Source organism: Hylobates moloch, unplaced genomic scaffold, assembly GCF_009828535.3.
Source record: "Hylobates moloch isolate HMO894 unplaced genomic scaffold, HMol_V3 SCAFFOLD_18, whole genome shotgun sequence".
NCBI lineage: Eukaryota > Metazoa > Chordata > Mammalia > Primates > Hylobatidae > Hylobates > Hylobates moloch.
Genome location: NW_026652293.1, coordinates 59,179,714 through 59,203,708, shown reverse-complemented (window position 1 = coordinate 59,203,708; position 23,995 = coordinate 59,179,714). Strand labels below are relative to the sequence as shown.

The following is a 23,995-nucleotide window of genomic DNA, read 5'->3' as shown; positions in this document are numbered from 1 at the left end:
CATCCAGCCTATTGACAGAATAGAAATTTCACATGGATTTTGTATATAAAGAAATCAGGAGATATATTTAGGTTTGGGGTCAGCACGGAGGTTGAGCTTAGAAGTAGACCTTCCCCAGTCAGTGAGAGACTCATCTTCTCCTTCCAGCCCCCCGTGGCTCCTTTGCTTCTTTAGAGCATATTTGTTCAACTACTACTGAAGTAGAATTATGGCTAATATATTAGAGGAGATTTATTCCTTCCCTAAGATTTATCATAGCTGTTTCCTAACTAAAATTCAGCTCTTCCTTTTTTAAAAAATTTTTTCTTAATTTTTTGAAATAAAGTAGTTAACCATGTTTCTTCTTTCTTTAGTTGCTTTCAGAATAATGTAGAAATCCATGTTGCACATATTCAGAGTGGCCTGAGCCAGATGGGAAACTTACATGCCTTTGCAGCAAATAACACCAACAGAGACTGAGTAAAGATTTCATTATTCCAACTGCACGGGACATTGTTTTTGAGAAGTTCTTTTCCTTTATATAGGCTTCCAACACCAAATAACCTAACTGCTGGAAAACAAGGGAAATTTAAATCTCCAAATAAGGCATTTTAATAGACTGTACTGCTTCTTAAACCAGCATTGCTGACCAGCATTATATTTATTTTTCTTTTATTATTCAGATGCAGTAGCATTGCTTATGTTACATATGTTTATATTCACAAATATTTTTAAACTGAAATATCTGAACATAATATAATTTCGTGGAAGAATACATTGACCATTTTTTTTAATGTGCATGAATTCACCACAACACATGCAGACAACTGCTGCAATGGAGAGTATGAAGAAACCTGGTCTTTTTATTCATGTCGGTGGCAGTGTGGAAATTCCATCCAGAAAATGACAACTCCACTTGATTTAGTTGATCACCATCTCAGTCTTCAAAAGATAACATCATGAGGTGTGGGAAGTCCTAGTTTTAAGGAAACCACTGAAATATAAATGGGAAATGTGGACTTTACAAGTATATGTTATATATACTTGCAATGTGACATGGTTCTGTAGATCGTTTTATAATAATAAATATTTTAATTTATCATAACTTATATTAAAGAAACCTTTGTTGTTTGTTGAAAGAAAATGAAGGAACAGGAAAAAAAAGGTGCAAAATGCTAAATTTCTGAAAATGGATTTGGCATGTCTTCCCATCAGTTCAGGTCAAAAGTGCATTGTTATGAGATTTATTAAAAAAAAAAATGATAACACACTATTTTCATATTTTTTTTGTTTATTTGCACAACTTTTAAACCAGATTACTGGTTAAAATCCAACAGTACACAATTTATAAAGTAAAAAGATTTTATAAGGAAAACAAATATAATAACCAGTGCTGTGAAATGCAGAAGAAAGGCTTGTTTTGGTTGTTTTTCTTTTTTAGGAAAACCCTGCCTAAAATGTTAATCTTGTAAAAAGTATGTATTTGGAATTTTCTTCGTTTTAATAGAATATTATAAAGTCAAAATATAAATTTTTTTCAAATTTGGAGTTTAAGATATAGCTGTAGAGGTGGTTTTAATTCCTTTAGATGTCTCATAAAATGAGACTTTTTATATGTTAATGTATAATAAAACTGAAACAAGATTATTTTCCATTTGAAATTTTTGTATAGTTTAAAAAGGCTTCCGTATTCTTTGTTGGTATTGTGCCACTGCAGAACTTTAGTGCAGAGTTTATATTTAGCTAAACTGTTATGTTAATTAAGAAATGCATAAATCTTCTATTCTTAATATTTGTAATTCTAAATAAATTCATCTATGAAAATTATTTTCTATATTTTCATTTAATTCAAGTCAATATGCATTCCTTCTGTTTAAAAAGTTTTGAAGAATTGTAATTTCCATTAAGTTATATTTTTAGGGGAAACAGTACAGATTACCGAGTCTCTCTGAAGTACCATACCATACCATCCAGTGATATGGATTTTATTTATTACCATACCATCCAGTGGTACGGTATTAAGCAGGTAAGTTATTTGGCCTGGTATAGACCTAGTGAAAGGTTGATTTTAATATATTCTGCCTAGAATTGGGTATTTTGTGCATTTTTTCTTTTACATTTCTTTTTTTTTTTTCTCTGTCACTCAGGCTGGAGTGCAGTGGTGCAATCTCGGCTCACTGCAATCTCTAGGTCTTGGGTTCAAGGGATTCTCCCGCCTCCTGAGTAGCTGGGATTACAGGCACGCACCACCACGCCTGGCTAATTTTTGTATTTTTAGTAGAAACAGAGTTTCACCATATTGGTCAGGCTGGTCTCGAACTCCCGACCTCAAGTGATCCACCTGCCTCAGCCTCCCAAAGTGCTGGGATTACAGGTGTGAGCCACCACACCCGGCCTGTCTTACATTTCTTAAGGCTTACTTGTCACACTTAAATAGTACCTCATTTTACACATATTTAATTGAGCATTGTTTGTCTTTCAGTGCCTTCGTGTGTTGACAGCAGGGACTGTGCTGAAGAATACAGTTGAATTTTATTTCTGTTTAGGGAGGAAGAAATCTATATTTCAAAGTAGTCATGTTGGGTCAGCCGTACATTGATTTGAATGATATGCCACTGCTTAACACACTTTTGGAGCTCTAAAGAAAGCTATCAAAGCCAGATTGAGCAAACATGCAAGCACATACATGGCTTTTATTTATATAGATTTGGTTCTGAGTTACTTTAAGCTAGTTCTAAAAGTCACATTCACTCGTAACCATTGAGAATCTACAAAAATATTTGCCCATTAGCATTTTTGAATCAATGCACCGCTCTCCATCTTCATTATCACCACTACTTGCAGCCCAGCTGCCATCATCACTGGCCTGGAACACTGCAGTTGTCTCCTAACATCTCCCAGCATCTACTCAGTCCTCTTCAAATGCAGTCAGAGGGATCATCTTAAAATGCAGAATGGATCATGTTATCCCTCTGTCTATAAATGCTTTTAAAGTCCTCATTTGGCTTTCAGGACAAATTCAAAACTCTTTTACAAGACCTATAAAGCCATGCATGATCTGGCCCCCCCACTTCTTTATCTGCTCATTACTTCACAGGGTCTTTGCACATACAGTACCTACGTTCCCTCTCCTCTCCTTGTAACTCTTGATCATCTTCCAGATCTCACCTTCAGCATCACTTGTTCAAGGAAGCTTTCCTTAACCACAGCACATCTCCTATTACAATGTCTCTAGATCATATATCTCTCCTTCCAGCACTTGGCACATTTGCAATTTAATATTAATATTTCTTGGAGATCTTTTGTCTCCCTACTGGCCTCTGCTCCATGAGGGGAGGGACTGTTTCTGTTTTTGTTCACTATTTATTTCCAGGTCCTGGTAAAGTGCCTGTTCATGGGCAACAAATAAATATTTGTGTAATGAGTGGGCAAATAAAAGCTCTAAGCAACATTAATGTCATCAGAATAAGAGTATGGTCTTCCATGATGATTTCTTTGAAAGATGAGACAGTAATGACTGGCATGTAGAAATTCTGATTTGGGGATTGCTTTTAAACCTATCACATTATTTTATCATTAGTTCTGACTAACAAGACCAGTGCAATATAGGAGGCGCTGTATGGTGGTAGACTAATGGGTGGGCTGAGTTTGAGTCCTGGCCGTGCCATTTATAAGCTGTATAATTGTGAGCCACTACTTAGATTCAGTTTCTTGATCTTTAAAGTAGGAAGATTAGTCCCTGTCTTACATGGTAGGTGTGAGGATAAAATAGATAATGTCTGTAACACATTTAGCAGTTAGGGCCTCTTAGAGTTTGAGAGAGCTGCAGGCTACTTCTTAGAGGCTCCCACAATTTAAAATGTGACAACAAGATTTACATATTTATAGATTTTTACAGTTGTTCGCTGGGGAAACAACATGAGACAATATAAAAGCAATAATAAAATAATTACCAGATTTTTTCGTAAGTGCGATTCTTAGTGGACCATAATTTAAAATGTTATGTCTTTCAGTTTTGTGGATGTGTTTGTAGTATCTCATTTGGCCATGTCACAAGTTTAAATGTAAAGAAAGCTCTGTGATTGTGAGACCTCCTGAGCACCTCCAGGATGGGCCCTGAGCAGTGTTAATAACTAATGTTTATCAGCTCATTTTTGGTTTCAAACAGCTTTCAAAGAATTAAGAAGTACACTTTGCTGCTAAGGCCTCAACTATGTTCTCTTAGCGGCTTTTTGTTGGGGGAATGGCAGGGACAAGGTCTCACTCTGTCACTCAGGCTGAGTGCAGTGGCATGCTCATAGGTCACTGCAGCCTTGAACTCCTGAACTCAGGCAGTCCTCCTACATCAGCCTCCTGAGTAGCTGGGACCACAGGCACATGTCACCATGCCTGACTTTTTTTTTTTTTTTTTTTTTTTGAGACAGAGTCTGTCACCCAGGCTGGAGTGCAGTGGCCCAATCTCAGCTCACTGCAACCTCCGCCTCCCGGGTTCAAGCAATTCTCCTGCTTCAGTCTCCTGAGTAGCTGGGACTATAGGCACCTGCCACCATGCCTGGCTAATTTTTGTATTTTTAGTAGAGACAGGGTTTCACCATGTTGGCCAGGCTGGTCTTGAACTCCTGACCTCAAGTGATCTGCCCGCCTCAGCCGCCCAAAGTCCTGGGATTACAGCGTGAGCCACTGTGCCTGGCATTTTTTTTTTTTTTTTTTAGAGACAGGGTCTTGCTATGTTGTCCAGACTGGTCTCAAACTCCTGGGGTCAGGCAAACCTCCCACTTCAGCCTCCCAGACTGCTGGAATTATAGGCATGAGCTACTGTGCCCAACCTCCTGATTGATTGCTTGCTTGCTTTTTTCCTCAACTCCTAAGTGCTTGGAAACTCTTGGTTGGTTTTTGTTGTTTTTGTTTTTTGAGATGGATTCTTGCTCTGTTGCCCAGGCTGGAGTGCAGTGGCATGATCTTGGCTCACTGCAACCTCCACCTCCCAGGTTCAAGCAGTTCTGCTGCCTCCACCTTCCGAGTAGCTGGGATTACAGGCATGTGCCACCATGCCCAGCTAATTTTTGTATGTGGTGGTGTTTTTTGACATAGTCTTGCTCTGTTGCCCAGCTGTTGGTTGCTTTAAGTGGTGGATTTGCTACCCTGAAAAGTAAAGGCCAGGCGCGGTGGCTCACACCTGTAATCCCAGCACTTTGGGAGGCCAAGGCAGGCAGATCACCTGAGGTCAGGAGCTCGAGACCAGCCTGGCCAACATGGTGAAACCCTGTCTCTACTAAAAATACAAAATTAGCTGGGCGTGGTGATGGGCGCCTGTAATCCCACTACTCAGGAGGCTGAGGCAGGAGAATCGCTTGAACCGGGAGGCAGAGGTTGCAGTGAGCCAAGATCATGCCACTACACTCCAGCCTGGGTGACAGAGCAAAACTCCATCTCAAAAAAAAAAAAAAAAAAAGAAAAGTACAAACCACTTGAATAACATCTCTGAAAATTAAGGCATCTGGCGTGTATAATCTCATGCTCTTCTAGTAACCATCAAGACATGATGTCCTGGCCCTAGCTAGCTGTGGCATCCCATGAGCCTACTTTAAAGCACAGTTTACAAAGAAACCTCACCTGTGGTTGCCTCATACACAGACCATTTCCTTTGACTTTAAAGGAGTTTGAAGACTCTCAAAATATCAAAATATTTTAATTGATCTTAGACCGACTTAGAAACAGTTATTTACATAAATTTAGAATTATAAATTGCAAAGAGAAATTTCCCAAAACCAAAATACTCATAAAATATGATTAAACATTCAAGCAAAAATATGTTTTAACCAAATTAAATTTCTCAGCTCAGTGGCCTGCTGATATAATATTGATTACTGGCTAAAAACTGCATTTGCAGAAGTCTTTAGAAATGTCTTTCATGGCCACATAGTATGTACTGAGCAATTGTGGAGTGAAGCACTGTACTAGGAGTTATCTAAAAGAATTCATTTAAATAGAAATTACATTGAAACATTTGTGAAAGACATTTAATAATCCACAAAAGTTGCACAGGAAGTACAATAACAAGTGCTAAGGGTAATGGAGTGATCGAAGTAACAGGTGCAAAATCAGGATTACTTAAGAGAAAATTTCAGACTTCAGAAGGCAGGCGGGGAGTCCTCGAGTGTTTTGAAAGCGAAAGGTATGAATTTGGTTCAAAACTGAAAGGAGTGACTTTAAGACCAAAGCATATATTGTGGATAGTTGACCTTCAGATTTGCATAGCTATCCTGCAGGCTAAGGATGACATCAGTTATCTGGGAGGGTAACTGAAAGCTTTTTATAATTTGGTAGCAACTGGAGGCTACCACAGAACCATAGAGTAATTTTTTTTTTTTTTTTTTTGAGAGTCTCCCTCTGTCTCCCAGGCTGAAGTGCAGTGGTGTGATCTTAGATCACTGTAACCTCCACCTCCTAGGCTCAAGTGATTCTCCTGAGTAGCTGGGACTACAGGCTCCCGCCACCGTGCCCAGCTAAGTTTTATATTTTTAAAAGAAATGGGGTTTCACAATATTGGCCAGGCTGGTCTTGAACTCCTGACTTCAGGTGATCCACCCACTCGGCCTCCCAAAGTGCTGAGATTACAGGAGTGAGCCACTGCACCTGGCCTACAGAGGGTAATTTTTTTTTAAGTATTGAGAAGCTAGAGGCAAGGGGCCTGTCGAAATAATCTGCATGCAGAGTCATTGGAGCTATGATTGAACGTGAAGATGACAGGCCCAATTTTAAAAAGTAATAAACCTAGGATGAGGGTTGAAGAGACGGGGTAGAGTGAGTTTAAGATTATAAGCCTTGGAGGGACCAGGAGAAAATGGCAGCTGTCAAGCACAAGGGGAAACCGAGTCAAGCTGAGGCATTCTTGTGAAGAAAATAATGAGTTCTGAACAACCAGTCCAAAAACTAAAAACAGGCCTGGCAAGAAGGCATAGGGATGCAGACCAGTGGAATGTGCAGGCTTGGAGAGAACACAGGTAAAAACGAATGCCGGAACTCTGGGGTGGGAGTGTGGGCTTAAAACATCATTGACAAAGTGGCGGCCTATCTTCAAATGTGAGAGGTGCTGTCAAAACCATCATCAAGGTTAACAAGGACATGTCCTTAGCATGGAAGTCAGAAAGGACAGTATGCTGATGTGTCTCTCCCAGGCTGTCAGTCATGGCTCCTCAGAGCTTATCCCGAATTCTCCCAGAATCCTCAAAAGTTACCAAAGGCAGAAAAGATGTGTTCCTCCCATGAGTCCAGCTTTGAACCAATGTCTTCAGAGAGAGGGGAACAGGTTTCAAAATTCTGACCTTGGGAGCTAGAGTCAGAGATGCCCCCTCCAACCCCGTTTGGATCGGGCAGGCAGTTCACATCTACCTCAACAGGCAGCTGGGGCTTCAGACATTTCGTTTCAGTTCCAGGAGCACAGTGGTTGAGGATAATCTCCGGCCTAGCCAAAGGTTGGAAGGATTTCCCACTCTGACGCCGAGACTTGGCACGCCTGTTCTGGAACCATACCTGGAAGAGGGGAGAAAATAAAAGCTGCTTTTGGTTGGAGTTTTTTATGCTAACATGTTCACAATTCATACTAGTAAGTTCCAGTTTAACATCTGGCTTCCCCTCCAGAGCCTTGTCTTCAGAAAGCACTTGGGTTGACGGTTAGAAGTTCAGAGCACCTGGCTTTCCTTGCCTCCCCATTCCCAGATGGAAACATTGGAATAATGCCTAGTTCTATCTATTCTTTAGTTAGAGAAATTTTCATGAAAAATGGGGTCACAAAAATGGAAGCACTTAGAATTCTTAGAAAAAAACTGCATTAAATTATGAAGAAAACCTGTTTTTGAAGGTCTGCACTCCCTTGTCAAACTAATCAAGGAGGTATTTTGCTCATGCCAGCTGTTGAGACTGACAGCTGTATGACCGCCAGGGGTGCAGAGAAAACAAGTCCACTCTCCCAGTGTTTAAATGAGGATTGCTACTTAAAACTGCGCTTGGACACCGACCAAGGGGCTACAGACAGACAAAAAGGCAGGCTTCTCCCTACCAACTCTAAGATTCTGATCTAAATTACTTTAGATAATAAACACGGCCGGGCGCGGTGGCTCACACCTGTAATCCCAGCACTTTGGGAGACTGAGGCGGGTGGATCACCTGAGGTCAGGAGTTCGAAACCAGCCTGACCAACATGGTGAAACCCCATCTCTACTAAAAATACAAAAATTAGCTGGGCGTGGTGGCTGGCGCCTGTAATCTCAGCTACTCGGGAGGCTGAGGCAGCAGAATCGCTTGAACCTGGGAGGCGGAGGTTGCAGTGAGCCCAGATCGCGCCACTGCACTCCAGCCTGGGCAACAAGAGTAAAATAAATAATAAATAAATAAATAAACACACCTTGCACTAGATCTTTCAAACTGACAACAAGCTCCAGGTGCTTTTCGCTTTACCTCAATTCGCTACATCCTTTCAAATCTAATCCCAGAACGTCACACTTGCCAAGAAAGTAGCATGGGGGTAACTTGGCGAGCCAGCCTTCCCCGCTCTCAGCTACCATTCTCACACTTAAAGCCAGAGGAAAACCCCAACTGCCCCCTCATCTGTGTCTTCTTCCTGGATAAAGAAAAAGTGTAAAACTTCTTATCTTCCTGCTGGGAATTACTTTCTGGCCATTTCAGGGGACCGGCTAGCCTCTTAGGAGCCCTTATTATATTTAATAATGAGAGTTAGAAATCGTTCAGTGCAGGCCTAAATTATTTCACACAAGCCTCACAACCACCCTGTGCAGCAGGTGCTGATATCACCCCCTATTTCAGTCTAGTACACAGGGCCTCAGGGGAAGCACCGTGCCTGCAACGTCCCGGGTGTGGCCTCAGGTTGACCCCGCAGCGCCTCCGCTCCAGCGCGCACCTGCGAACGCAGCGGGCCCTCACCTGGATCCTGGACTCGGGGAGCAGGGTGAGCGCGGCCAGGCGCTCGCGCAAGTGGATGTCGGGGTACCGGGTCCGGCGGAAGACGAGCTCCAGCAGCTGCAGCTGTTCGGCGCTGAAAGACGTGCGCTTGCGGCGCTGCGACGCCGACGGGGCGGCCGCGCCTTTGGGGGGCGCAGGCGAGCCCAGGCTGGCGGGGGGCGGCGGGGCCGGCCCCGGGTCCCGGCCGAGGCAGCCCGCAAAGGTCGCTGGGCCGGGGCCCGCGGGCGGCGCGGGGAGCAGGGCTGACGCAGGGGTCGGGGGCGGCAGGAGCGCCCCGCCGGCGTGGGGTGCCCGGTACACTGGGAACGCAGCGCCCTCGGCGAACTGGAGCGCACGGGACTCGGCTGCGGCCATCGCTCCGGAGCCCAGCGCGCCGCCCGGAGGGGCGCGGGCCGCACTTATACCCTCCCGGGCCGGGGGCGGGGAAGGCGGGGCGGCGCGATCAAAGGTGGGCGCGGGGAGACCCGTGTCTCCTCCGGGTGCGAGCCCGCCCTGGCCCCGCCAGACGCCGGGGAATAATCGCTTCCGCCGGCCGCGGGATGCAGGAGGGAGGCGTGAACTTGGGTCCCGGCCCCCTGCGTGTCCTTCTCCGCCCACACGACCCTCCGGCGCAATCCACATCCCCGAAGGACGATTTGCCCAGGAGGGGCAGCCCGGAGGGGCCCGGGTGCGCAGGCCGCAGGCGACAGAACTCTCTTCTCCGGGTCAAATCCCCGCTAAGAGCGGCGGAAGGACCTTTGCCTGGCCTGTGCCTTACATGGCCCGGGCCTTGCGCCTTGTCCTAGTCCCGTCTGTCCTCATCAAAGCTATTTATTTACCACCCCTGCTATGTGCTAGACCCTGTACCAGGTTGGTCAAACAGCCCGGCCCCTGTCTTCTGCAAGACTCCCTAACACATCCTGAATCCAAGGGGGGAGGAGGGTGAAGATAAAGGGATCCAGGGGGCAGCACATTCCTCCTGATTAAATGGGTAGGGGGGGTGGGGGGCTCTGGCTGGAATGTCCATGGGCCCACTAATAAAGATACCCTAGATAGGGCGGGGTTGGCAACGTGCCCCATTAGCAGAGGAGACGGCGCAGTTTGGCCTTTGTGGAGATACTCAACAATGCCCAAGACTGTCTATTGGATGGGAGGAGATGAAAGCCACCTCATGAAGTTTCCACGCGCCCTGAATCATCATTCTTTCCTCTGCCACTTGGGGCTCTGAAAGCTCCCATTTTTTCTACTTTGTGCTATGGTTATGGTTTCTCTATCTGCTTCCCCTGCTAGATTATAAAGTCTTAGCAAGCCGGAACCCACCTCTCCCTTTCTGAGTTTATTGAGTGTCTACTTTGTACACCTATTCTGCGTGAGGTGCGGTGCTAGGCCCTTACTGAATGTCTGTCAAATTGGATGTCACTGAGCTCTCCTTATTGAAAGAGAAACCCATGATCCATTATGGCAACTGCCCCACCACAATGCAAGAACTCAAGAGAGGAACACAGAGGCCCAGGTCTTTTTGCTCACAGCACCTGAGCGCTGATTTCATCAGGATCACTCACTGTGGCCGACTCAAAGGGAGATCTTTATTGGGAGGATCTTTCAGGCACAGTCCCCGTCCTGTCTCTGCATTCTGGAAGGTCAATAGACAGTCCCAGAAGAGCTTGGATCTTTTTATCCTGGGTGGACATTCCAGGTGGCAAAGCGGAAAGTATTCTTGGAGCTGCTGCAGAGAATTCTGGGCTTGATTCTCTCCTGGCTGTGGTAAGGGGTGGGGTTGGCAGGGACTGTGTCCTGTGCAGCCCCTGAGGCCCTCTGGGCAGCTGATATACTTACCGCCTGCTCTTCCATCTTCCTTCCACCCCTGTTCCTTTCTTTCCCCTTCTTCTCTTCCTCTTTTATTCCTTTGCGAGGTCATTGAGGTTTTCATGCTGGGAGCAGGAGTTCAGGAATATTTCTCTATGCTCATTCATTCATTATTTCAAAAAAACATGTGTGAAGTGTCACTGTGCCAGGCTGGGTTTTGTGTGTGTTATTCCTATTCCAACTTCACAGATCAGGAGATATGCCACAATCTACACAGAGGCCCAAATAACTCTAAAGCCAGTGTGCCAAGCTGACCTCCAGGCATGACTCCCGTGGTTACATGGAGCTCCTCTGTCTCCCTCAGGAGGACGGTGAAGCCCAGCCCCACCCCAGTCTCGGGTTGTCATCTTTCAGGCACATTAGGTTCCTCAGGTTCCTGTTTGCAGGCTGCAGTGATGGATGCATTACTGTATGTAGCTACAGGGACCAGGAGGCCAGCCCCAGGAGGACACTGGAGGTTTGCTCGCTGCTGGCCGCCAGCTGAAGCTTAAGAGCCAGAGATGGCTTGAGCAGCCCAGAAACTCTGCCCAGGAGCTGGGCATCATAGGAATTCTCCAGCCCACCATGTGGAAATCCACTGCCTTCCCCTGGGTCCTCTGTCCAGGCCTCAGTCCTCTGCTGCCATCTGCTCACTTGTGAGGGGACCCAGAGCCTGCCCGTTTTGACATAGCCAGGAACATGGACCTGCGGAGACAAATGGAGCACCTGCTCATCACGGAAGCAGGCAGTAGTTTAGTGAAGCATAAACATATAGGTAAAGCAATCTAAACTCATGAGAAGAAATCCCAGCATTCAGGCCAGGCTCAGTGGCTTGCACCTCTAATCCTAGCACTCTGGGAAGCCGAGGTGGCCAAATCACCTGAGGTCAGGAGTTTGAGACCAGGCTAGCCAACATGGCGAAAACCCGTCTCTACAAAAAAATACAAAAATTAGCCAGGCATTGTGGCACACACGTGTAATCCCAACTACTTGGGAGGCTGAGGCAGGAGGATCACTTGAACCTTGGAGGCAAAGGTTGCAGTGAGCCGAGATTGTGCCACTGCACTCCATCCTGGGCAATGGAACAAGACTCCGTCTCAAAAGAAAAAAAAAAGAAAGAAAAAAAAGAAATTCCAGCATTCACTTTGTGGTTTGATAATCCTCCAAACTGACTAAACAGGCATTATTCTCTTATAAATGTTTTCCTGGGAGTTTGTGTTAGATCATAATCTCCAATAAGTGAAATAAGATTTCAGCCTTTCCCATTCTCTCCTCCTTTTGCTTTAAATGAAGTTCTTATGGAGTGTGCTTATATATGTCTAAAAAACAATCTCCACAAGGATACAGTGGAAAGTCAGGGTTGGAATCAGTTAAAGGATTATGATACTACAAGTTTTTTTTTTTTTTGAGATGGAGTCTCACTGTCTCCCAGGCTGGAGTGCAGTGGCACGCTCTTGGCTCACTGCCAAGCTTTGCCTCCAGGGTTCATGCCATTCTCCTGCCTCAGCCTCCTGAGTAGCTGGGATTGCAGGTGCCCACCACCATGCCCAGCTAATTTTTTGTATTTTTTACTAGAGACAGGGTTTCACCGTGTTAGCCAGGATGGTCTCGATCTCCTGACCTGATACTACAAGTGTCTTTAACATTGTCATTTGACTTAAACCTCATGTACTAATAGTTATTTTCTAACTAAATGAACACATAACTCACTTGGTTTTCTAACCATACAACTTCTTCTTCTGTAGAAGTTTTCTGACACTCTGTGGGATGTGGTATTGACTTAGCGTGTGTCACATATCTTGCATAAAGTCATACTGGACAAGGGTTGGAAAGGGAGACTTTTATACCCTTCAGGACTGCTTTATTATTTTTTAATCATACGCATGTATTATTGCTATAAGTACATTTTCAAACCCTAGTTTTTGATGACTAAATGTAAGTGGTATTCTGGTCTGGATCCTGGAAAAGAAAAAAGACACTAACGGGAAAATTAGTAAAATCTGAATTTAAAAAAAAAAGTAATTCTACAAAACTAAAGCAGAGGATGCAGTTTAATACATCTGGAAAGAGAAATTACTTTTCAGCCGGTGCACCATGGCTCATGCCTATAATCCCAGCACTTTGGGAGGCCGAGGTGGGCGGATCACCTGAGGTCAGAAGTTCCAGACCAGCCTGGCCAACATGGTGAAACCCCGTCTCTACTGAAAATACAAAATTAGCCGGGCGTGGTGGCGCGTGCCTGTAATTTCAGCTACTCGGGAGGCTGAGGCAGAAGAATCACTTGAACCCAGGTGGTAGAGGTTGCAGTGAGCCAAGATTGTGCCATTGCACAGCAGCCTGGGCAACAAGAGTGAAACTCTGTCTCAGAAAAAAAAAAGTTAATTCCCCGGCATCTCCAAAACAGCCAACATCCGTTGGCCAGGTGCAGTGGCTCATGCCTGTAATCCCAGCACTTTGGGAGGCTGAGGCAGGCGGATCACGAGGTCAGGAGATCGAGACCATCCTGGCTAACACGGTGAAACCCCGTCTCTACTAAAAATACAAAAAAAAAAAAAAAAATTAGCCAGGCGTGGTGGTGGGCACCTGTAGTCCCAGCTACTCAGGAGGCTGAGGCAGGAGAATGGCGTGAACCTCGGAGGTGGAGCTTGCAGTGAGCTGAGATCGCGCCACTGCACTCCAGCCTGGGTGACAGAGCAAGACTCCGTCTCAAAAAAAAAAAAAAAAATTATTAGCCGGGCGTGGTGACACATGCCTGTAATCCCAGCTACTCAGGAGGCTGAGGCAGGAGAATCGCTTGAACCTGGGAGGCAGAGGTTGCAGTGAGCCGAGATCACGCCACTGCACTCCAGCCTGGGTGACTGAGACTCCATCTCAAAAAAGAAAAAGAAAAAGAAAAAGGAAAAAGAAAATACTTCTCTATGCGAGTGGATTTCCCATTTCACTTGGGATCTTCATTGACTAGGGTTGGAAAGATAGAAGCCATATTGAGTTTCTACAAAAGCACTTGAAATTAAAATGATTTGCTACTTCTCTTTTCTTTGACAGACACTTACAAATGTATAAGTGGTTTTCACTACATCCAAGTTCTAGATTCCTGACTCAGTTACCCTGCTGCAGGCCTACAATGGATAGGTATATCACATATCCATTTGCTAATTCTTCTATATTCATTTTTTCAATAGGAAAATGGGAAGAGCCCTATCCTTGGCAATATAATTTTTAAAATAATTATTGCAAGTTATTTTCCCAAAACAGATACCCTGTGATATATAAAGCTCCATACTTTTTTTCTACAGAAGCACATCAGTTGACCAGCTCCAGCATAGCAAACTTAAGTTCAGGGTTAGCTGAAGATGGCAATCACTGAGATTAGGATCTGGATTCCTCCCTCTTCGGCACCTGGGCGAGCTCACCACTTGATTTGCTGAGAGATTTTGGCCATTATTTACATTTAGTCTGTCAGTAACTTGAAATAGACACAAGGGAAGGCAAGGTGAAACAGAAGACAATCCTCAAAGATGCTTCCTGTATAATGGGGGAAGACCAGTAAATACAAGAAGCAGTAGGGAAAAAACAAACAAACATGATTATCTGGATCCAGGGCCGGCTCTACAGCCGCCCAGGCTGGGCAGGATGGGGCCACTCGGGGTCACTGTCCCATTCTGCATCCTCAACATTTCCCACCACGGTTCCTGTCACTGAATCACCCAAATATCACAGAGGCCTGTCTTTCCTCCCCAAGTGCTAAGTACTCTCTTCCCCGGGCTCTCTTTGTTGTTCAAGTCAGGCCCTCCACTGCCTAAGACCGGGCCGAGAGCCTGGGTATTTATTAAAGGGAAAACCAGGAAAAGACAGCCGAGGGGAGTCGATGGCTCTGCTTCCACCCTGAGATCTGCAGCGCTGTTTGCCCCTTTGATCTGGCCTCACTTTGATTTCCTCTCCTCTGGCTGCCCGGGCCTCCACAATTCCTTAAGTTTATTTCAGAACCAGTGGGTACAACAGACTGAAAGACAACACCCCCCAAAAGGTATTAATGTGCCAGCAAAGTGATTAAATTCCCTCGTTAAGAAGCCTTTTTTGTTGTTGATTTGGCACCATATACATTCAAAAACCAAGCACACAATAGATGCTGAACCCAACGTGTATTTTAAAATAGTGATTCCTTTTCTTCCTCCCACTATTTTTGTCTGAAGCCTCTTTTCACACAGAGGAGTCTTTTGCAACCCCAATCCACACAGTTAACCAATAAAGTTAAAATAACATTTCAACCTCAGAGAACAGGATCCAGAAGTTTTCCAAACTTATGTCTGCATACTTGAAACAAAGAACTGAAACAACTAGCAGAATATTCTCAAACCTGACATTTGACTGATATTCCTTTCTTCAGTGTACGCACTGAGCACTTGAAATGGGGCTACTGTGACTGAAGAACTGAATTTTTTGGCCGGGTGTGGTGGCTCACGCTTGTAATCCCAGCACTTTGGGAGGCTGAGGCGGGCGGATCACGAGGTCAGGCGATCGAGACCACGGTAAAACCCCGTCTACTAAAAATACAAAAAAAAAAAAAAATTAGCCGGCCGTGGTGGCGGACGCCTGTAGTCCCAGCTACTCGGAGAGGCTGAGGCAGAAGAATGGCGTGAACCCGGGAGGCAGAGCTTGCAGTGGGCCAAGATTGCGCCACTGCACTCCAGCCTGGGTGACAGGGCAAGACTCCATCTCAAAAAAACAAAAAAAAACAAAAAAAAACTGAATTTTTCATTTCATTTTAGCAGATTTGAATTTACCCATAGGTGGCTAGTAGCTTCCATATCTACCAGCACAGCTCTAAACAGTCATCCAGCAAATCACCCTTTTTTGATAATTTTATTTTATGTACTTTTTTGGAGACAGGGTCTTGCTCTGTCACCCAGGCTGGAGTGCAGTGGATCACAGCTCACTGCAGCCTCTACCTCCTCAGGCTCAGGTGATTCTCCCACCTCAGCCTCCCAAATAGCTGGGACTACAAGTGCGCACCACTATGCCCAGCTAATTTTTGTATTTTTTGTAGAGATGAGGGTTTCTCCATGTTGCTCAGACTGGTCTGAAACTTCTGGGTTCAAGCGACCCACCCACCTTAGCCTCCCAAAGTGCTGGGATTATAGGTGTGAGCCACCATGCCCGGCTCTGATAACTTTTTATGTGTATATACAGAGAGATATCCAGTTGGTACAAAATAATACACTAGACTTGAATTCTAGACTCTCATTTTTATTGTTTAATCACAACTCTGGATCATCAAAGTGGTTATTTTATTTTATTATTTTATTTTATTGAGACAGAGTCTCACTCTGTCACCCAGGTGGGAATGCAGTGGCATGATCTCGGCTCACTGCAACCTCTGCCTCCCAGGTTCAAGCAATTCTCCTGCCTCAGCCTCCCAAGTAGCTGGGATTACAGACGTGTGCTACCCCGCCCAGCTAATTTTTGTATTTTTAGTAGAGATGGGGTTTCACTATGTTGGCCAGGCTGGTCTTGAACTCCTGACCTCAGGTGATCCGCCCATCTCAGCCTCACAAAGTGCTGGGATTATAGGCGTTACCCACCGCGCCCAGCCTGTTACTTCATTTTATACCCAACAGACTCCTATAGATTTGGCAAAAAGCGTGTTAAATATTATTGTAATTAGTCGGGTATGGTGGTGCACACCTATAGTCCCAGCTACTCAGGAGGCTGAGGTGGGAAGATTGCTTGAGCCCAGGAGGAGTTTGAAGCTGCAGTGAGCTATAATTACACCACTGCACTCCAGCCTGGACACCAGAGCAAGACCCTGTCTTTAAAAAACAAAAACACATTACTGTAGCATTCATAAATTATCTTTCTTCAAAAGTGACAATTTGAGGTCACTTGCTGGCTAAAGAATTATGATACTACTAAGGAATAATAATACAAGTTTCTTTAACATTGTCATTTGACTTAAACCTCATTTAATTCTTTTCTAACCACACAGTGAAACTCTGCTGTCATTCACTGACTCTGTGGAATATGACATGATATTGAATTCGTGTGTATCATATACCTTGCATGAAGTCATACTGGACAAGGACAAGTAAAGAGAGAGGCATTAGGAGAACACAGAATCTGCCAATATTTGTCTTTTCTGCTCCCATATACTTTATTTTTTAAATTTTTATTTATTTATTTTTTGAGACGGAGTTTTGCTCTTGTCGCCCAGACTCAAGTGCAATGGCACAATCTCGGGTCACTGCAACCTCTACCTCCCAGGTTCAGGCAATTCTCCTGCCTCAGCCTCCTGAGTAGCTGGAATTACAGGTGCGCACCACCATGCCCAGCTATTTTTGTTGTCTTTTTAGTAGAGACAGGGTTTTGCCATGTTGGCCAGGCTGGTCTCAAACACCTGACCTCAAGTGATCTGCCCGCCTCAGCCTCCAGTGTTTTGGGATTACAGGCGTGAGCCACTGCACCCTGCCCCAAATAATTTATTAAAGTGTTAGCAGACACCCAGAGTAACCTAAGATCAATTCTGGACTCTGTCCCAGCCTGCACGCATTGAGTGTGTATTTCTCAAACATTGTCTCTTTGGATTGCCTGTAGTCGCTGGAAGACATTCTGCAGGTAACATGCCACTCTGTTATCTAATCAAACACAGATTCTTGGAGGATCTGAGATATAAGAAGACACTTTCAAATAGATCCTCATTCATTTCAATGTGCACTAGGAAGATGTGGTTAGAAATCAACAGTTCTACTCTCTCAGGTGATTGGGCATTTAGCCTTCATAGTAACCTGAACCTTCTGTACTCACTTAGATGGAAGAGGAAATAACTTTGACCTCTTCTTTTACATTGAACTCACATGCTCCAAGCACCAACTCGTGTCAGGCCAGGCCCCAAGTTGCAGTACGTAAGAAGAATCTCTTCTGTTTAGCAGCCTGGCTGCTTGCGTGAGTGGCTGGCCTGCACTGAGGAAGCCCATCTGGCTCAGCCAACTCATCCCTCTCGGTAATCTCCCTTAGACCTACACTCAGCTCATTCCCATATATTGCCCAAAATCTGCATTCACTTTGGGTTTATCACTTGTACAAATAGTGCCAAAGAGAGCCATGTTTATAACGTGGTTGCCCATTGTGCGATCATTGAAAGCAATTAGCACTCAGACTCTGGTCTCTCCATACCATTTCCCACTAAAAGAAAAAAACACTCCACTGAGAAATGGCTCATTCTAGGCCTGGGACAAAAAATACACAAGCCTGGGCCGGATGCAGTGGCTCATGCCTGTAATCCCAGCACTTTGGGAGGCCAAAGCGGGCTGATCGCTTGAGGTCAGGAGTTCGAGACCAGCCTGGCCAACATGGCAAAATCCTGTCTCTACCAAAAATACAAAAATTAGCTGGGCATGGTGGCGCGCACCTATAGTCCCAGCTACTTGGGAGGCTAAGGCAGGAGAATTGCTTGAACCCAGGAGGCAGAGGTTACAGTGAGCTGAGATTGCACCACTGCACTCCAGCCTGGGTGTCAGAGTGAGAATCTGCCTCAAAAAAAAAAAAAGAAACAAAAACAAAAACAAAGAAAACACCACAGGCCTGGAATAGTCATAGCTGAAAACAAGAAAACTGTAACAATCTACCAAGGTAGCAAACACTCTCAATAAATAATTTGAAGAGGCTCCCACTAGCCAAACATAGGACAGTGTGAGCATCAATAAGAAAAATAATAGCAGTAGACTGAAACACATTAAATGTGTTAAAATCCATTATTTTGTGATGATCCTGGGGAAAAAAACTGATCCCCTTGGAAGGTTCTAGGGAACCAACGCTTAATTCTGCAAACTGGTAAGCCAAGAGAAGGGGGCAAGCATTTGTCCTGCCTTTTCTTATTACTGCAACACAAGGTAAACAGACTGCTGATGAAGAAAAGTTCCTCCTTATGGAAGTATTCTGCTAGTAAATGAAGAAGGGATGCTAGAGTTAGAATAGCCCCATTTTGCAACCTCTGATGAAATAATGGGCCTAAGCAATGACCTTCGTGGCTACTGATAACTACTTCCCTGTAGAAATACACACTTCCACCTATGAATCATTCTTGCCAAAATATAAAACCATAATCGAATCCAGCATTGGAACTCACTGCCCATTCAAAAGAACTGCAGGGAGCAAGAACTCGCCCCACATCACTACAGGAAGACAATCAACAAAAACCAGACTGCTGCAGGTCTACAGGATAAACAGCCAGCTGCTTCATCAGATAATCAAAGCAATTGCAAAAGAGAGAGATAGAAAAAGAAATAACCTATAGATTCAAAGAGACCTAAAAGACATATGAACCAAATGCAATGATTGGATCCTGATTGAAGCAAACTATCTGTAAATATTTATTTCTAGGAAAAGTTGGGACATTTAAGCATTAGATGTGAGATAATGGAATTGTAGTTAATTTTCTTTTAGTTTATATGGTGATTTTGGGGTCATATTTTTAAAAGCCTCCTCGTCTTTTAGAGATATATGCAGAAATTTTGGCAGATGAAATAATAAAATGTCTGGGATTTGCTTCAAAATAATCTAGTTTGAGGCTAAGGGAAGGAGAGGGAAATAGAAAAGAAGCAAGGTTGGTGGCTGGAAACTGGTAACAGTTGAAGCTAGGTCATCAGGATTCATTCTACGACTCTTTCTACTTTTGTGTATATTTGAGATTTTCCAGAATAAAAAGCTTAAAAAAAAAAAAGCGTCTTTGAGAGAGGTAGAAGATAGTGAGCATGAGAACAAAAGTACCATTTTGGGAAGGCAAGGTCTTCTGGTCTGAGGCAGCTCTCGTTTTGTGAACCCAGAGGAGACACAGTCCCTCCCTGTGGAGCCGGGGGCTGGAGGAGTGCAGTGCTGGATGTGAGCATGACTTTTCTGGGGAATCCGCCCCAGGGCAGGCTGCACAAGCCACAGCCACCAAGCCCTAGTTCCTACACCCCGCACAGAACACCTGGCTGTGCTCAGTGTCTGGAGTATATGGGCTTGGTGGAGAGGTAGGGGCAGGTTTGAGTGTGGGAAGGAGGCTTTCTGGATGAAGGGGGCCAGGGCCGAGCCTGAAAGGAAGCAGGGTTTAGGTAGGTCGTGAGAAGGACCCTGGGAGCAGAGGTGTGAACAAAAGTACAAATGCAGAATGTGCCAGGCCTGCAGAGAGCCAGCAGAGCAGGCAGGCTGGGGCCCAGGCTTGGAAGACCGCACTCTACCCCCAGTACAGGCATGAGGCTGTGGGGCATGGACTCAGGACCAGCGGCCCCAGAGGAAGATCTGGGACACACAGATGAGGAAAATCAAGGGGGATGCTTTTCCTTCCACCAACAAACCTTTAGCCGGGAGGCCCATCTCCTCTCCCCTGTTGTCCTGTGCAAGTTTCTGGGGCCTCTAGGTTGAGTTCTGGATGTCTCCAGGAATTTTTTCTTATCTGTTAAATTTACTCCAAATGAGGCGCTGGAGGCTGTATCAGCACAGGTGGCAAGATGGCCACACAGTGGATCAACTTACAATTGTTCATTTAGAAGTCTAGGAGAAGGGACTCCCCTAACCACAGCCCCTAACAGTGACCCTCAGTGAGGCATCAGAAACACACCCACCATTGGGCCCCACAGAGGGTGCATCCTTTCTGGTAGCTCTAGCAGGGATGGGGTGCACAGGCCCAGGCCTCACCTTGGGGAAGCAGCTGGGGGTAGGGGTCCCACTCTGGAAGGCCACTCCCACCTCCTGCACACTCAGTCCTGGGTTCCTGGGCTGGAGGCACAGACTGGGGCAAGCAGGTACTTGTCTGGGCAGTGCTGAGCCCAGGAGCCCAGCCTGGGAAATTTCCAGTTGGGTGGACCACTCTTGGTCCACTGCAGCAGGAGAACCTGCTTTAAATTCTCCACATTGCCGGCTGGGCGCGGTGGCTCACGCCTGTAATCCTAGCACTTTGGGAGGCCGAGACGGGCGGATCATGAGGTCAGGAGATCGAGATCATCCTGGCTAACACGGTGAAAGCTAACATGGTGAAAGCTAACACGGTGAAACTCCGTCTCCACTAAAAATACAAAAAAAAAAATTAGCCGGGCGTGGTGGCTGGCGCCTGTAGTCCCAGCTATTCGGGAGCCTGAGGCAGGAGAATGGCGTGAACGCGAGAGGCGGAGCTTGCAGTGAGCCGAGATCGCGCCACTGCACTCCAGCCTGGGCGACAGAGCGAGACTCCGCCTCAAAAAAATAATAAATAAATAAATTATCCGCATTGCCTCCTGCAGGCCTAACGGAGGATTTGCCAGGCGCTGCCCAGCCTGGAAATCCCTGAGTGGCTCTCAGAGGCACCAAAGACAGGCCTTTTATGTATGATTTCATAGATGTGGCCTTTCCTCCCTGCACCCCATGGGGTGGAGGATGACCCAGGCGGAGGGAACGGGCTCAAGAGGCACCAGGTTGTTGGAATGACAACAACGTGGACCAAATCCAGGGCCTAGCCATCTGGCCCTGCTTTAGGCCATCCTTCCACACCTCGCAAACCCCACTCTCCACTCCCTGTTCCTTCTCTAGCCTAAGACGGTTCCTCCTCCTGCTGCAAGTCCCACCCACCCACCTTGCTGCACAGCTAGTTCAAGTCCTCCTTCCCTTGGAAACCACAGGTTTCTCTGCCCAGAGCTGCCCACATCACAGTTTCTCTGTTAATTATGTGCTGTTCTCTATCAGCTTATGCTAGTCTTGTTTTTTGTAAAGTTTTCTATTATTATATATATAATGTATATATGTTATATAATAGTATAATTTTTTATATATTATATGCTAGGCTAGGCTTGGTGGCTCACACCTGTGATCCCACACTTTGGGAGGCTGAGGCAAGAGGATCGCTTGAGCCCAGGAGTTCAAGACCGCCTGGGCAACAAGGGGAGACCCTATCTCTACAAAGAACAAAGTATTCTATGCTTACTACAGAGAAATCAAACATAAACCATAAAAAAAAAAAACCCATAAATAAATCTTTCTGGGGGCAGCCACTATCAACCCTTTCAAATAAAGCCTTCTCTGTGTGTGTATATACATATGTAAATTTATGTAAATTTCATGTATAGTTTTTATGTAAACTAATCTTGTTCCCCTAGGCAGAATATAATTTCTTTGAGGGCACAAATATTTGGTATTACTGTGTCTGCTGTACACCTAGGATGCTACAAAATCTGTAATAATCTCTGCCTTGACCAGGGCCAGGCCTGCTCAGTCTGGGGGTGGGAGAGGAACATAATTACATTTACTCCAGGAGGGCCTTGAGAGAGATCTGTCTTGAGCGAGGAACTTTCGGACAGCCTTTGTTTAGACTCGAAGATGTTTTGAAAGCCGTTAAGTCAGAAGATCAGGAATGTGAGCAGGCCTCTGCTTCCTAGAAAGAGAATGAGGCGTGGTGGAGAGCATGGTGTGAGGACAAGCTCGCATCTCTTACTTGGGGCTCCATGAGGCACCCAAAGTCTGAGGGGTGAAGGGGTGGAGCTAGCCAGGGCCTGGGGGAGGAAGGGCTGGTGGAGGCTGTTGGGCGAGCATCCATCTCAGACCCTAAAAGTAGTCTCCCTGGTTTAACCCCACAGCTTTTCCTCGCAGCAAGCGTCCATTCAGGCTTAATACTAAACTGTGGCTTGGTGTCATTCCACAGCCAGGACCCAGACAGGGACAGGCCCTCACACACAGCTCCGTCCATGTGACTCCCCCTTCCACCCACATGGCCATCAAAGTTCCTGACCTGAGCTAGGTAGATGGCTTGAGGTCTGTCCCACGTGGAAATGTGGGTGAGGACACCCTAAAAGAGCCCAGACCCCAAGACCAGGTCAAGGTCTTCTGCAGGGCACCGTCAGCCCTCCCATGGGTACTCTTCATCTCTGTGGACCGGGATTCCCTGTGTGATGGGCTGTCATCCCTGGGAGACTGTCGGAAGCCGGGTTTGCCTTGTTCACCACACTTCCAATTCCAGCCCAGATTGTGGTACTGGATAAAGCCCAATGAACACTTCAGAATAGAATAAATATGCAGGGGTGAAGGTGCCTCTGTTGCTGGCCTCCTATATGAGCTCTGACAGGTCCTGCCCTTGCTGGGTCAAGACTCTAACACTACAAATGGTGCAGGTTCTTGACTTTGTCTTTGCCCTATTTTTTATTTTAGTATTATTATTATTATTATTATTATTATTTTGAGATGGAGTCTTGCACTGTTGCCCAGGCTGGAGTGCAGTAGCATGATCTCAGCCTCCCAAGTAGCTGGGACTATAGGTACCTGCCACCACACCCAGCTAATTTTTGTATTTTTGGTAGAGACAGGGTTTTGTCATGTTGCCCAGGCTGGTCTTGAACCCCTAACCTCAGGTGATCCATCCGCCTCGGCCTCCCAAAGTGCTGGGATTACAGGCGTGAGCCACCATGCCCAGCTGTCTTCACTTTAGTTCCTCATCAGTTGCTGGCCCTCAGGCAAGTCCCTTAACCTCTCTGAGCATCGGTTTTCTCATCTGCAAAATGTGCCAGCAGTGAACACATTAGCTTACCTAGTTACTTTTTTTTTTTTTTTCTTTTTTTGAGACACTGTCTCACTCTGTTGCCCAGGCTGGAGTGCAGTGGTGCGATCATAGCTCACTGCAGGCTCCATCTCCTGGGTTCAAGCTATCCTCACACCTCAGCCTCCCAAGTAGCTAGGACTATAGGTGGTGCATGCCACCATGCCTGGTTAATTTTGAATTTTTTTTTTTTTTAATAGAGATGAGGTCTCACTGTACTGCCCAGGCTCGCCTCCAACTCCTGTCCTCAAGCGATCCTCCCAAGTGCTGGGATGACAAGTGTGAGCCACTGCGCCTGGCATATTTACATTTTTTAAGCTGTACAGCCCTACCCATACAAGCCAAAACCAACGTGTGCATAGTAATGAACGCATTACAAACCACTGCTTATGGAGTATCTTGGTGATTCTTCCTACACTAACATTAGGTGCTGATGTTATTGATGCTGCAGATTTCATGAGGTGGAGACACTCACTTTAGCTCGGTCGACAGCCCCTCCTGCCGTCCATGGCCTCCACCTGGCCAGGCCCCTGGCAGGCACTCACACTGCAGTCTGTCACATCTCACCACACAGCTCTGCAAAGTCAGTGTTTTTTCAGGTGTGCTCATCTTGGATCCCATCTGGTCTGCGAGCTCCTGGTGGGCAGGACTCCATGTTAATGGCAAAATCAGTGACCAGCT

General features: G+C 45.7%; 2 protein-coding genes and 1 long non-coding RNA gene across 4 annotated transcripts in view; 1 reads left to right on the top strand and 2 right to left on the bottom strand.

Moving 5' to 3' along the window:
• LIN9 (lin-9 DREAM MuvB core complex component) overlaps positions 1-3,501 on the top strand; it is a 92,797-nt gene extending 89,296 nt beyond the window's left edge. The window contains exons 14-15 of the mRNA XM_032137023.2: positions 354-2,005; positions 2,462-3,501. Of these exons, the coding sequence (XP_031992914.1) occupies positions 354-459 (106 nt within the window). The 3' untranslated portion in view covers positions 460-2,005; positions 2,462-3,501. The remainder of the gene's footprint in view (positions 1-353; positions 2,006-2,461) is intronic.
• A 2,187-nt stretch (positions 3,502-5,688) lies between these two features.
• MIXL1 (Mix paired-like homeobox) lies at positions 5,689-9,330 on the bottom strand. 2 transcript variants are annotated; one of them, XM_032136770.2, is made up of 2 exons: positions 8,920-9,330; positions 5,689-7,512 (listed from the first exon to the last, which is right to left on the bottom strand). In XM_032136770.2, the coding sequence occupies exons 1-2, from the start codon at positions 9,310-9,312 to the stop codon at positions 7,207-7,209; spliced, it is 699 nt and encodes a 232-aa protein (XP_031992661.1). In that variant the 5' UTR covers positions 9,313-9,330; the 3' UTR covers positions 5,689-7,206. The 2 variants fall into 2 exon arrangements, with proteins under 2 accessions (XP_031992661.1, XP_031992660.1); XM_032136769.2 differs by having other exon boundaries at positions 5,689-7,536; positions 8,920-9,312.
• A 1,174-nt stretch (positions 9,331-10,504) lies between these two features.
• On the bottom strand, positions 10,505-14,160 carry LOC131381810 (uncharacterized). The gene is made up of 2 exons (XR_009210755.1): positions 14,066-14,160; positions 10,505-11,487 (listed from the first exon to the last, which is right to left on the bottom strand). It is a non-coding gene; the product is annotated as an uncharacterized LOC131381810 (long non-coding RNA).
• Positions 14,161-23,995: the final 9,835 nt, after the last annotated feature.